This window comes from Perca flavescens, chromosome 10 (assembly GCF_004354835.1).
Source record: "Perca flavescens isolate YP-PL-M2 chromosome 10, PFLA_1.0, whole genome shotgun sequence".
Lineage (NCBI taxonomy): Eukaryota > Metazoa > Chordata > Actinopteri > Perciformes > Percidae > Perca > Perca flavescens.
The window spans coordinates 27,632,708-27,647,906 of record NC_041340.1 but is presented as its reverse complement, the minus strand read 5'-3'; the positions used below and the strand labels follow the sequence as shown (position 1 = coordinate 27,647,906).

Here is a 15,199-nt window from a genome sequence, read left to right as displayed (position 1 = left end):
TGTTAACAAAAAAGTAAAACGTTGAAAGCAAAGTCTAAACTAATGTCGAAGAAAACGTCAAAAGCATCAAGCGCCAGCTCAACGGCACATTCAAATGAAATAATTATGATACGATAACGCCCGAATGGGCAAGCGGGTTGTTATATTCACTTGCCCGACGTGGCGTTTTACTTGCCCCGATAAACCCAGAATCAGAATCCGCTTTATTGGCCAGGTTTGCGTAAACAAACAAGGAATTTGACTCCGGTAATCTTTTCTCTCAAAGTACAACACTCACTTAACATATTAAAGGTATAGTGGAGGATTTTCTTTTTCCGGGTGGATCATCAAGACTATTGGTCCTCCTAGTTGTCAATCATTCTGGTGATATGTTTACGTAAGGCCGTCGTACGTGCACGTCCCTAGCTTTCAGGTGTATATGTGTGTGGTGAGCTTGAGCTACGGTTTCAGCCATTCATTGAAGCATTGAAGCTTTTGGGAGAATATTTCACACGCTGGCGTGCGCTAAAAGCACAGGTTGGGCTTCCCACTTATGCCTCAGTCGTGAAGTTTCTACACCACAGGTAAAGTTTGGCATGCTATTTGGATAGAGTGACCAGATTTCCTGGAGCTAAAACCGGGACACTTTGCGCGTGACCGTAGTGTGTTTGTGCACGCACACGCTTTTTAACGTGAACATGTGCCAGCCCTGTTGAGACACAGACACAGACAGTAACTTCATAATTTTGATCCTAGGCTCCTCGTCTAATAATAAGTGTTTTTTCCTGTGAAATTAACAAAATTGCAGTAACAGCTTTTTTCAGTTTAGTGTGAGATTTATGTTGAGATTTTTTCTAAAAAATATTTTTTTAAGTGTTATTTATTCCAATAACAGCAAAGTAATTAAAATGATTTATTGAAAATGTTGAGCATTAAACACTTAATTTCCTGCATTCTGGTGAATTTTTATGCACCTATTTCTACCTTTTTCTGAATCAGTGTATGCTGCATATATCTTTATTTAAAGAGAAACAGATTACAATCCAAAAATAAAAACATAATGGAATATATTGCAGTAAGGCTGTCAGGCATTCTGTATTGCTTTCAAATATTTATTCTCCTTTGGATAGACTTTTCTAATTATATCTGAGTCAGCACACATGTAGCCTATAGGCATCATTTACTCTTACCTCCTGTTTTGCGTCTTTTGTTGGTTAAGTAACCTCCTTAATGTGCATATGACAATTATTCACCTCAATGATACATTCATTCATTTTAATTTATTAATAAACCCCTGGACTGTAATATTTCAGATGTTTGAGCAAGATTTACTGCTCTTGTCCAAAACGTTGTGCACATTCAAAGTATATAAACACAGTAGTGTTCTCTGTGATTTGGAGGAGTCGTGATATTTTGAGAAAAATAAAGTGATAATAGGCTATTACAAGAATAAAGTCACAAGCTATATTTCAGAAAATTATCTATACCTGCACCATAGTCTGCTGTGCATTACGTGATTGCTCTGCTGATACGGTAGATCTCAGACCTTCTGACAGACACAGAGCCCCGTTTGGGTCTCTGGTCTCTGAATGAGACAAATAGTTTAGCTATGGAAGTGGCTGTACGCTGCTCTACGTCGGAGGTGGAAACCCGAAACTAAAGAATACACGGAGCACAAACGCAACACATCTGCCGCAGCATGGCCACAGCTGAGCGCATCCATGAACCTGAAGCTGCGCTGCATTTTACAGAGAGAGTGGACACTAAGAGACCCACAGGTCTGCTTCAGAGCTCTGTGTGTTTGAGTCTGAACCGTAGACTGGAAACGTCACGTCACGGGAACTTCAAACTAAATCATTAGTATTGCGCTCCTAAACTTTGTGTTGATGGCATCACTGTATTAGACTGATTTGGCTACGATTACAGCATGGTCGGACCCCACACGTAGCTACCCGTTCTATTCGCCTCGGAAAAATAAATGGACAAAGTTACATTCGGGACTACACTCAAAACATTCGGGGCTGAAGACACGGCAAAATCGGCTGATGCCGCTCCTGGTGTAAACCGGGACATTTTAGCGTCCCGACAGGCTTTTGTCGGGACTCGGGACAAGCAATTAAAAATCGGGACTGTCCCGGTCAAATCGGGACTGTCCCGGTCAAACCGGGACGTCTGGTCACCCTATATTTGGAGAAATCCATTTAAAATCACTGCTAGTAAAAGTTGATGTAAGTTATGATTAGCGATGCTAGCCCTGGTACAAGTCACGCACCGCGCACACACGGTAAACATCTCAATTTGTGAAAAAGTGCAAATCTTCTTTTGGAAAGTAGGCTTGTATCAGCAATGCCGACAGCAACTTGTAAACAGTGCACTCTCGTGCACACGTTTAATAGGCGTTCCCTCTCGGGAGCAGGCAGTGTTGCGCATGTGCATTTTTTCAAAAAGTACAGAGGGCGGTTCTTTTCTAAAATTCGGGGAAAATCCTCCACTATACCTTTAAGAAATGACTGTAAGAATATAAAAAATACTGTTAGTGTACAGTGTAACAATAGAATTTACAATTTTCCAAAAAATCTACAAAAGAGAAGGGAAAGAATAGTGCAATATCAGTTTCATTCAGTCTAGTCATGACGAAGTTTGTGATTTTGGTCAAAGCCATGGATACATCGGAAACACGCCCGTGACCTCGGATTTCCAAGCTCGGAACTCGGGCAACCACCGAGTACCCCGAGCTAAGAATCCAACATGGCTGCTCAATCATCATCAACAGTTGTGAAAGCTGTAGTAAAGTACAGTTATTAGCACTTCTGTGTTATTCGTGTCTTACTAAATCAGTCGTACACGCAGCGCTGTCAATATTCTATCTGTGGACAATGTTGTTACGCTGTATGCACAAAAACGGCGTAATGCATTGTTATCGACTGGCATTGCTAACAATTGCTAACCTGGCTAGAGCTGATGAAAACAATGAAAATCCGACTTGTAAACGCTTTCAACTCAGGTGTGACATCATTCCCAGCTTCGGCTTCCGAGTTCCGAGGTCAATTGAACGCACTATTAGGTGCAAATGACGTCATGTGCATATACAGTAGGTGGTGTCATCACGCAATTATTTGCATAAAGCTTAGTGGTTGCTGTCCAAGTACTCTCCATTGTTTATATATATATATATTATAAGGAATAAATATAAGGAACTTCTTTACAATGATGATAAACTGTTATACTGTAACTCCAATGCTATATTTAAATAAGCAATCATTCGCTAGTTCTGGAATGTTCTGTTGGTTGTTTGTGTTCGTTTATGTTTCTGTGTGTGTGTGTGTGTGTGTGTGTGTGTGTGTGTGTGTGTGTGTGTGTGTGTGTGTGTCCTACATCCAGCTTTAGTGTTCTAACTGGGTCACACCAGAACCCAGCTGCAGTATGTGTGCATATACAGTGTAGCAGAGATGTATGTAGCAGAGCAGAGACCTGCTACAGAGATCTTAAAAGGGAAAGGACTGTGTGTGTGTGTGTGTGTGTGTGTGTGTGTGTGTGTGTGTGTGTGTGTGTGTGTGTGTGTGTGTGTGTGTGTGTGTGTGTGTGTGTGTGTGTGTGTGTGAGAAAGTACAAATGATAGCAACAAAGAGCAACTGGGGATGCGTTGTCATGGAAACCCTCTTGGCAGCCCGCCCACAAGCTTGTATGTCGGTGGGCATCACACAGTGAGGGAGGGGGAGCACGGGTGCAGAGTGAGGCAGTGTGTGATTGGTCACACCCCCTTGTCTTTGTGTGGCGCAAGGGATTGTGGGAAGCCCTTGACTGAATGCTCATTTGTGTGTGTGAGTGGGAAAAGAGTGAAGGGGGGGGGCTGAGAGAGAGTGTGTGTGTGTGTGTGTGTGTGTGTGTGTGTGTGTGTGTGTGTGTGTGTGTGTGTGTGTGTGTGTGTGTGTGTGTGTGTGTGTGCGCGCGTGCGTGAGAACAGAGGAGGACGACGCCTGTGTGTGTGTGTGTGTGTGTGTGTGTGTGTGTGTGTGAGAGAGAGAGGGGAGGGGGAGGAGCAGAATATGTGTGTGTGAGAGAGGAGGATGAGCTAGTGTGTGTGAGGGAGAGAGGAAAAGAGAGCAAGAGAGAGTGAGCTGCGCTACCATCAGAAGCTATTCTAGGCTTTTTAACTGGATTATTTTTTTTTACTAAAGGAGTGGATTACTATCAGCCAAGGTTTGAATCTGCCTGTCACACTATCTGTCTGTCTGTCTGTATCACTGTTTCATTAGCTAGCCTGTTAGCAGCTGCTGCTAGTTAGCATTAGCAGCATAGCGTCACAGCTCTACAGAGAGAGAGAGAGAGAGACAGAGACAGAGAAGGAGATGAGTGATAGAGACATAGATGCGACATACTGTAGGAGAGGGAGATAATGGAGGTTTATAGAAGGCAAAAGAAATGGAGGGAGAGCGGAATGGAGGGTGAGAGAGTGAGGGAGGGAGTGCATGACAAAAGGAGGGGGTGTGGTTTAGTGCTGTGGACAAAGGAGGCTGGCTGATTGTTTACTACCACTGCAGTGAGAGAGACATGGACGATCAATGTTCCTTCATGCTCCCTCTATTATCTATCACACACACTCACTCTCTCTTTTTATTCTCTCACCACTCTGCTTCACACAGCTGCTCCCCTCTTTCATCCTTCCCTCTGCATCACAGTTTTTTCTCTCCTAATCTCTCTCTCCCTACGTATCATTTTCTCTTCCTCCTCTCCTGACTCTCTCTCTCTCTCTCTGGTTTTTTGGACAGTGTAGTAGTAATGGAGTGAGCAGTGCTGTAAGCTATAGTGGCTGCTGCTACAAAATGGCTCTTCTTTACCTCAAACTCTGTGATTTCATTGCCAAGACTTGATCAGAAATACTACTTGTCGGTGCAGATTCGGAAAACCGACAGTAAAACTCAAACAGTTGATGCTTTCACTCCATACTGATGCCATGTGTTTGCCATGACGTACTATGTTCTGTCTCTATGTGTGTGAGTTAGCTGCCTGCTATGTGACTTTGGTCGGTCTGGGCATTCTTCACCAGCAGTAAGAGCAGAATTGAATTAGTAGTGATGGTAAAAAGCAATAGAATGTCGTAAGCCCCAACTACAGCAAGCAATTACGGCAGTACTGTTATCGGTGGTGGTAGTTGTGGTGGTTGTTCAATAGGTTTTAGGGTATCTTTTATTCTTTTTTACACTACTTGTGTCTTATTTCGTTAAGTTGAGGGGACACTCCACAGATTTTACTCAACAAGATACATTCAGTTTCCTTAGTAAGGAGTACTCAGCCAGTGAAAACAGTATTATAATGTCCTGATTCCTCCCTTGGGAGGAACTACCATGTGAGCTGCTTTATTAACTGAAGAGTTCTGCAAAGCTTAAGTAATCCCACATGTGTGATGCATAATACTTAATATTAACAAAACAAGCTGAATAAAAGATTGGGATGAATTTGCAGACTTAAATAAAAGGTATGGCAACATCCTGACTAGTTCTGGAGGAACTGTCATATCTGAGACCCTTAACCCTGATGATATGATCAGTGCTATCTCAGCTCAGGCACATCCATAAATTCTGTGCAAATGCTGGTTAGAAATGACCTGCAAAAAGACTAAATTTAAAAAAAAGTACCCGTACACTTCTGTCTCATTTTCAGTACTTCTTTTACTCCACACAGGTCTGTTCCAGTCTGGCTCCGTTGGCGTTGACAGTCGGCAGATAAAATAATAAAGCGAGTGACATGTAGATCCTGATCTTAAGTCTTTATATCCAGTCGCTGCAGATCGACTTTTTAAAACATATTTGATTTTTGCAACTGACGTCCGCTACCGAAGATGATGTCGATGATGTTAACTTTGTTTGACAAAGGTTCGCTCACCTCCAGTTTCCTCTGTAGGCTATACATGGTGTGTTCCATTTGTAGTCGGAAGTCGTAATTTTCGAATTCGGAAGTAGGATTGCTGACTCGGAAAGTCGGGACAACCTCACAGCACCCAGAGCAAAGCCGCACTTGATATCCAACATGGCTGCTCCGTGCATCAACAGTTTTGAAAGCTGTAGTAATATACAGTTTAATAACTCTTCTGTTCTCTTATTTGTGTCTTAAATAAACCAGTCGTACACACACGTACTGTCCAACTTCTACCTGTCGACATGTTGCTACGCTGTTTTAATGCAGGAGTGTCAAACTCAAGGGCCAAACTGGAACATGAGAATCACATTAAAGGACAATTCCAGCGCAAAATGAACCTAAGGGATAATAACAGATGTGTACCCACTCGACCGTTCTCTGGAAAGTGTTTTCATGCTAATGAAAAGGGTTTGTAGCTTGAAACAAGCTAGCGCAGACCGCTGATTAGCTTACAACGCTAGTATTCGGGGCACATAGGGAATTAAAAACAAATCGCTATTTATACCACTAAAAAGGCTCAAAATATCACCACACTTCAACAGTAGCATAATGAGGGTCCCTAAATGTTAACCGAAGCATTGAGAACTTTGTAAGCGTACAGACAGTTTATTAAAAAGATAGTTTAGAAAGACAGTAGCTCCCAAGACGGCGGCCGCCTGCATACGAGAACGTGACTGTCTTTATAATCTATCTTATCGAATACTAGCGTTGTAAGTTGGGCTGCAACTAACGATTATTTTAATAATCGATTAATCTGTCAATTATTTTTTCAATTAATCGATGAATTGGATAAAAAAAAAGCATTAATTTACATCAACTCAATACATACATACTTGTTTTAGTTAATAGTTGTGTAAAGGTAAGTAACCCAAATAGCAGATACAGACAAGACACACAGACAGACAGACGGACAGACACACACAAACACACACACACACACACACACACACACACACACACACACACACATTCATTAAATTATTACCATCATTGTAGTAAGTGCAAGTTAAGTTCGTTTATACACCACACACTATTATATTTGTCAACAATAACTGATATGGGACAAAGCACATAATATATACATGACAACAGATTGAAAAATTAATGGGCCAAAAAAGGCGAGTGAATAAAACCTTTTTTATAAAAAGTCTTTAGTCTTGCAAACTATACCACCCCTGCTTTATTACTGTTATTACCGAGCTAACGCTAGCTTGTCATGCTAGTCAGCTGGATAACGAGTAAACAGCAGCACCAGAAGAGCTACTGGAGGGACGGTACGTTCCTCACTTCAGAACGGAACAGAAGTAGGATAGTGTAGTGACTTTACCCTGCTGTTGAACTTCGTTCCTCCTCATCAACGACTCAAACATTTTAGGTGCTGACTCATCACCGTGGTGCGCCCATGCCATGCCGTGTCGCTTTTGTTTATCTTGCAATTAACACGTTTTTGATTTATTTAGTGTGAAATGCTCCCACACCTTGGATGACTTAGGTCGTACTGATTTCTCTGCCCCCGCCTTGTGTTTCAGATCAACGTTACGGGTCTCTCCGGTCTCTCTCTGTATTTCCTCTACCCCCGCTCTGCTCTTTTTTTCTTCTTTCGCTCCGCGCTGCTCCGCTCTGCGCTGCTCCGCTCTGCGCTGCTCCGCTCTGCGCTGCTCCGCTCTGCGCTGCTCCGCTCTGCGCTCAACTCAATTTTTTTTTTTTATCTCCGCGACTAGGTTGCCTAATAGTTGCGCGACACAACGAATCGATAATTAAATTCGTTGCCAACTTTTTTAGTAATCGAATTTTATCGATTTTATCGATTCGTTGTTGCAGCCCTTGTTGTAAGCTAATCAGCGGTCCGTGCTAGCTTGTTTCAAGCTACAAACCCATTCGATTAGCATGAAAACATGTCCCAGAGAACGATCGAGTGGGTACACATCTGTTATTATCCCTTAGGTTCATTTTATGCCAGAATTGTCCTTTAATGGCCAGACATGTATAGTTTATTAACATGCTTTTATTTCATTGAAAAAGTCCAATATCTTTGACTGTATTATTGCATGTCGCTATTATTATTTCTTTTTTTTTACATTTCTGCATTTTGACATTTTTTGTTGCCTCTTTCAACTTTTTTGTGTCTTTCTCCAAAGTTTTTTGTCGCTTTTAAAAAAATCTGTTGCTTTTTCTGACATTGTTGCTTTTTTCAACGTTTTTGTCGCTTTTATACGACTTTCGGAGAATTTTTGTCCACAGAGTCCTACAAAAGTCAGCAAAAAAAGTTTCTTATAGATTTTAGCAAATCAACCCAAACAAAGCTTACATTTTTAGAAGCAGCCACCACACAGCCAACTCTCAGCAACCTGTTTCACAGCCTAAACATTCTGCTTTGAGTGTCGCGTAATTACAGTTGGAAAAACAGTTTACAGTCTTTTTTGGTTTGGTGCACAACTAGGCTAAATTGATATTCGTGCCAAATTAACACCGAACCCTGAAGTAAAGCTGAGGCTGATGGGAATGTTGTTAGTTTTGCAGCTATTTGTTCATAAAGTATTGGACAAATTAAAAGTTAGACATGATGTTTGGGTTCCTGGTCATTATAACAGCAATGGAGAGAGAGTTGTGTATAAGACAGGAGAGTGTTTGTTCATAGTTTACATTTTACAGCTTGATACAGTGCAATAGATACATGTTTGGAGGCTTTAAATATTTAAATATAGACGGGGTGAAACTAATTGAAACTGTCCTCCTAAGGTACAAGTTTATTTTGTATTTTATTTTGTATTTTCAGTTTCATAGCATAAGAGATGCCGTTTGGATTTATAGGCTAGACATATTGCCGTTAGGGAAAATGTTCAGTGTTCGTACAGTGTAATACAGAAAAGTTCCTTATTTTTATAATCTCAGTCCCCAGCAAGAGGATTTTGTCTGTCTTTGATACTTGCTACTGTCTTTTCTGAATAAATGAAAAGAAACGTATCCTTATGTTTTTTTTTTTTCGCTGTGCCAAACTCACACCGAAGCATAACTCCTAAACAAGGGTATGAACCGAACCGTGACTTCTGTGTATCGTTACACCGCTAGTATAATGGGATCACTACTAATAAGTGATTGATGACTGGGCATAATTGTCCTCCAGCATTTGAGCATATGAGGGACTGAATGTCAGGCTATCTCTGCTGCCTCAACGTGGTGCATTCTGTTTTTAAAGTGGTCTCTCTGAGGTCAACATATTTTATGGAGGCACAGTCCTTAATCGCTGAAGTACCCCTTTCATTGCTGAGTTTAGCTCTACTTGTCTGACTGATTATTCTTTTTTTAGATTATCTTTTGGGCATTTTAGGCATTTATATAGGACAGCTGAAGACATGAAAGGGGAGAGAGAGGGGGAATGACATGCAGCAAAGGGTCAAACCTGTGGCCCAGTGCGTCGAGGAGTACACCTCTATATATGGGTGCCTGCTCTACCAGGTGAGCTACCCAGGCACCCTGACCTGATTATTTCTTGACCTGTCTGAAATCTTTTAATCACCGTGTTCCCAGATCTCAGTAATTAACTTGGTGAGGACTGTTGTTGTTTTTGCTGATACAAGTAATGGACATCACTACAAATAAACCTTAGTTGTAAATACCCAAGTTGGAATAAAGCAGAATTATCCTTAAACAGCAGCAGTAGTATTTAGGATAGCTGTAGCAGATGTAATAATACTATTTGTAGTATTATTAGTAGTACCAGCTATGTTAGCTCGGCTAGTATACTAGTGGAAGAAGTAGTAGGCGGGAGTAGTCTTGTTTGTAGCAGGGTAGTAGCAGTGTTAGCAGTTGTACAAATGTCAGTAGAGGATGCAGCAGTAATACTAATATTAGAAGCTAATGTAGTAATAACGCGTTATTATGGAACCCACGCAACTTTTAGGCAAGACCCGCTCTTCAATAGCATTCACACGCTACTATTAGCCAAGCGTCCATGCTTAATCAAGGTAGCGTAACCCGAATTGTTCAGGTTCTATCCCCTGACCAATCGGCTATCTTAACCTTAACCATTCGAGGTCAATGCCTAACCCCAACCAATCAAGCTGCTTTGTAACAGCAGTGGTACCGGCACTGCAGGTGTAGTTGTAATAACTCTAGTAGTGTAGAATCATTAGTAATAATAGCAGTAGGGGTAATATCATTATTAGATCTTGGTAGAAGCATGCTGCCTGCTTATTGGCTCACTGACTCTGATAAGATTTACTCCTTTGGTATTGAAATTGGGTATTGAATGACGAGGCATTTTTCGATACTCAATACTTTAGAGGCAATTCGGTCGGTGCCTGACAAGCATTGAATTCAGTACCCAGCCCTACACCTCCGTTGGTCTTGAAGAGCTGCAGCTCTAGCTACTATCATAAGTAACGAGCCATCAGTACATTTGACCAAAAGATTTGTCAACAAGCTGTTGTTCATTTCAGTTAAACCTCATTTGACTACATTCAAACATTTTCAGATGGAGGGAGCTAATGGGACAGAAAACATATCACAGAGGGCAGTATTAGGGCCGGGGCATACTCGATTAGAACTAGTTGGTACAATGTGTTGTCCGATCACGTTAGAAATCTAGTGTTTTTAGCTGTCCTGAATGGCCACACTGGAAGGTGGGGTGAAAAGCCGGCCATCATAGAGAAGGGGGAAATGTTATGTGACAAATCTCTCCTGGAAGACAATCCTAGTGTTGCAATCAGTGGTCATTTGAAAAGTGACAGAAATTGTTGTGTCAAGAATGAAAAAGAGCGCTAAAGAGAGGAGTTCAAACCCAAAGTTTCTTTCTCACCTCCACCCATCTGACCAATCAAGGCGCGAGGTGGTCGTGAATGTCGGATCGTTGGTTGCGAAAAGTTACAGGAATGGTCGGACAGCTCCCCAATCTGACGCTGGAAAGGTGTGAGGGGAGGGAGGTACCGAAGCTATTCGACCATCCGACAGTCAGTTCTGATGGAGCATACTGGCCCCTTTTAAGGCAGTTTTATGCTTCTGTGTCAACTTCACACCCTAGCTATGGCGTCGCTCCTACGGCGTCGTGACCCGTTTGGAGATCTGCGTCGGGCTTGCTTTGCATTGCGGTGCATTTCACCGCCATAATGCCTAGGGGGTGATAAGTCTGAGGTTACACAACTGCCCACAAAGTACTGCTTGCTGGCGAAGTGCTAATTTCAAAAAGTTACTGACCTATAGACACTTTACAAACGGATAACCCCGTCATTGTAACCAAAATATGTCTGAGATAATTTGCAAAGCTTATGTCAGTGAACCAGCATGTTGCTAGTCCCCACAGTAGGCTGCTTGAAACACCGACTGTCAACACACAGGACGAGTTGACCAATCACAGTCCTTGCGGTCTGTGTCGCCTCGACACAAAGTTACACATTTATGGAGGTGCACGTCGGAGGGCTCGGAGAGGGCTTCGCGGCGACGCAGAGGGGTCTGCAGGGGTACGGCGTCGATTCGACGCAGAAGCATAAATCAGCCTTTAGTGTAGAAACACCATGAGAGCCAACAGGAAATGGCCTCTCACTCAGCTGTTCTTTAGAACACACATGCTTCTCACCCCCATCCCCCTCCCTGTGTGTTTTGGGTTTGTCCTATGATTACTTTCCATGTTGAGGCCTGCAGCTGTGTGCAGTCAGTGTATGGAGGTGGCAGGGTGGTAGTCAGTGTTCCTAGCAGAGTCTCTGCAGCTGTGCTTTGTCCTCATCTTTCTTCAGTCTGGTTTGTCTGGTCTGTCTCTTTAATCTGTCTCTGTATATTCATCAAAATCAAAATGTTTTGCTACCGAATCTTTTGGTATTTTTGCTGACCTTGGCAGGCGAACCAAAACCTTGTGTATCAGGTTCTGTGAACAAGAATGTAGAAGTTACCATGGTATAACCACCAATCTCTGGGTCTTTGAAATGCACCCAGTTTTAACCTTTGGTTTGTTTATTCCACAAAAATAGGCAATATTAACCAAGATCTGATATGTATTGCTATTCTTTAATTTGGGGATTCACTTTTACATTTTTGGTGATTTAAGAAAGCAGTGTTTAAATCAAGCCTGTTGTGGCTTTAAACATAAAAGATTAATCCCAGTCACTTCCAAACAGTGAGGCATGCAGCTTTTTAATTAAACACTGGTATCGGATTGGTACTCCAAAGCTCAGGTATTGGTATCGGTATCAGGGCTTGGAAAAGGAAGATCGCTGCATCCCTAGTTATCTTTGTAGATCTAAACCAATCTTCAGATATCTTACCAGCTTGAAGCAACTGTTTTTTTCCCTCTGTTAAACTTCAGATGTTGTAGAGCTGGATGGGCCTGTGTGGCGGTTGTTTAGTGCAGTTTATAACTGTTGGACTTTACAATTAAGCTGCATGGAGGACATTGTCAGAATCATCACAAACATCGTCCTTTTCACTGACTGATTATTTTGTCATTAACTTTTATACAGTCTGACTTTATTTTGCAATAAGGCATGGATACCCGAACCGAGCCCGACGGGTCCCAACAGTACCCGACGGGCCGGCCGGGTTCGGACAGATATTTAAAATCTTTGTTTGTGGTCGGGTTAGGGTCGGGCTCGGTCACATCAGCGTGATAAGGCATTTGGTGTAAAATTGGGCTGCGGCTCCTTTAAGAGAGCTCAGTGCGTGTGTGTGTGTGTGTGTGTGTGTGCGTGTGTGTGTGCGTGTGTGTGTGCGTGTGTGTTTGTGTGTCTGTGTGTGTGTAAAGTGGGCAGAAGAGAGATAGAGAAAGAGCTACACAGTGTGTGCGGTGTCCGAAATAAACCCCAGACTGAAAGCCAGGTTCATTCATTTGCTCACCAGAAACAGGATTTTAACCTCGGCGTTATTCATGTTATAACGTCAGCCCTGGAGGTAACGAGTCTCCCTTGGTTTTCTGATCACGGCAGGAAGCAAAGTAAGCAGGAAAGGTTAATACATTGAACATTTTAACAGCTTAACGTGCGCTTGTTGCCCTGTGTGCGCTGATGCCTCATCTGTTGACATTTCCGAATGCCTTCCTACAGTTGCTTAATAAAAGCAGGCTTTCCACACAAAAACGTAGCCTAAGTGTGTCAGTAGTATGAGAAAAAATTTGATTTTAACTGTGTCGGGCTCGGACACAAATTTATTAATGCCTGTCGGGCTCGGGCCGGGTTTGGTCACGGGTCTGCCGGGCGCGGGCCGGCCTCGGGCAGAAAAATTTGGCCTGATCCGGACTCTATTTTGCAACCAGTGGACTGCTGGCCATTACAAAGAATGCAGGTTTAATGCATTGGTGGGGTGGCTGCCATGTGGCGGTGGCGTATTTTGGCCTTAGTGCCTTTTTGGTCTTTTCATGAAAGCTATAGAAAAACAGCAGATTTAAGGTCAAATCCTATTTTGGCTTCACACATGTCTTTCTCGTTACATACTGTGTCTTAACTTCAGGCAGGGTTTAAAATGTTCATATTTATGTTCAAATGTCTTGGCAGTAAAAAAGATAGCATGCATTTTGGTTTTAGCCATTGAATGCATTTATTGGATAGCCAAGAGTAGAGAGATGGCAGGGAATGAAGGAAGAGAGAGATGAGGAATGACATGAAATAAGGTCCCCAGCCCGACAGCCAGGGATTTTATTTTCATGGTTTCATACAGCAGATCTTTAACCAGTATCACTAAAAGAAACTGATTTCTGTCTTTTCACAGGTGATGTGTCGCCAATCAGTATGTCCCCCATCAGCCAATCCCAGTTCATCCCTTTGGGAGAGGTATTGCTATTGGCTATCTCTGCTATGAACTCCGCCCACAAGCCTGTCACTCAGGAGGCCCTAACTGAACACCTGCAGACATGTTTTCCAGGTAATACCAGCTCCACACCAACATCAGTCAACAGCTAACACCATCCATCAGGCTCTGTCTACTGCTGCACAGTTATAGGTTCATTTTTGATAAATATTGTAATCAAATTATATATATTGCCTACTAATATTTTAATATAGGATACAAGGACTCACATTTCGATTACCTACTGTATCTTTTCTGTTGGGTTGTATTTTTATTTTGGGAGAATACTTGACTATATTTTAGAGAGAAATATTGCACCTTATACAACACCACACAGCTATGTGACCGCTGTAGTTACTAGTTACATTTAGGATTGGGTTTTTTTGTTTTGTTTTTCGATACCGATGGTAAAAATACTTTTACTACAGTGCCGCTGCCTAAACGGTGCCTGAACCGATACTTAAAAAAAAGAGTCAAAAGAAAAAAGAAAAAGAAGACCACAAAACGACATTGAACGGCAATATGGTTAAATTTTCGTGAGTTATTTAAAATGTAACAATAACTTATGTGACCAGTAAATTGTTGTTAAAGGACAAAAAGAACCAGTAGATGGCAAAATGGTATTTTACAATAACAAGGAATGCACCACAAGGCTTACAAGTTGCAAGTGAGCGCACCATTAAGTCCAGTCTGTAACTCTCCCTGACAACAGCAGTGGCCATTGTGCAGCTAGTCTGTGTCTTTAGCTGCAAACTGTTGTACGTCCCGCCGGTGTTGGAATCCTAAAACACAGCCACACGTTTAGCTGTTTAGCTTTCAGCATTTTAACCGTGATTAAGGCAGCCACTAGCTAACAGTAGGATAACGTTACCTGCTGCCAGGTGTAGTGTTAACTAGCGTAACATAGAGTGATGCTTCTGTTGCCTCTAATTACCGTTTCTGAGTACCAGAGAGCAGCACAGGCATTTACTGTAACCCTTGTGTTGACTTCGGGTCAAATTTTAAACTTTTGTTTTATATCAGAAAATATGGGACGTAGAAATAAGCAAAGTAAAATAAGAAAAATTTAACAATTGAAAACGCTGGAAAAAGCAAAAACAAACTGTGAAAAAAAGGTGTCAAAAACGTCGAAAAAAATTGTCAAGAAATGAGGCACCGAAAATCCGCATTGCTATTCGGTCTGTTAGATACCGGTTGTTTAGGCGTTTTGGTATCCAACGCTGCTGCTGCCTGAGAAACTTATGTCATGGAATTAACCATTTCTAACAAATGGTTCTACGGTTATATTTGGCTCTTTAAGGGAGCTCTCAAAGAAAGAGAAAAGGAGAGAAGAGGTCAATTCTGCCCCTGAAGCAAAGGAGGTGGGGTTACTTGATAACCAGAAGCTAATTTGTCTTCCCCTGGTGGAAATGAAGGGGAAGTAGATTTTGGTCTGACTGCGCCATGAGCCAGTGATGAAGCATGAATAAAGCAACTGATGCCAGCCAATGCAGTGCTCTATTTTACTCTTGATGATTTTGTTGGCAATGCATATTAA

At 42.1% G+C, this 15,199-nt stretch overlaps 1 protein-coding gene across 1 annotated transcript in view; it reads left to right on the top strand.

Moving 5' to 3' along the window:
- The window catches only part of LOC114562449 (storkhead-box protein 2), a 72,679-nt gene that overhangs the window by 39,411 nt on the left and 18,069 nt on the right, over positions 1-15,199 (top strand). Inside the window, exon 2 of the mRNA XM_028588823.1 lies at positions 13,585-13,737. Within this exon, the coding sequence (XP_028444624.1) occupies positions 13,585-13,737 (153 nt within the window). The remainder of the gene's footprint in view (positions 1-13,584; positions 13,738-15,199) is intronic.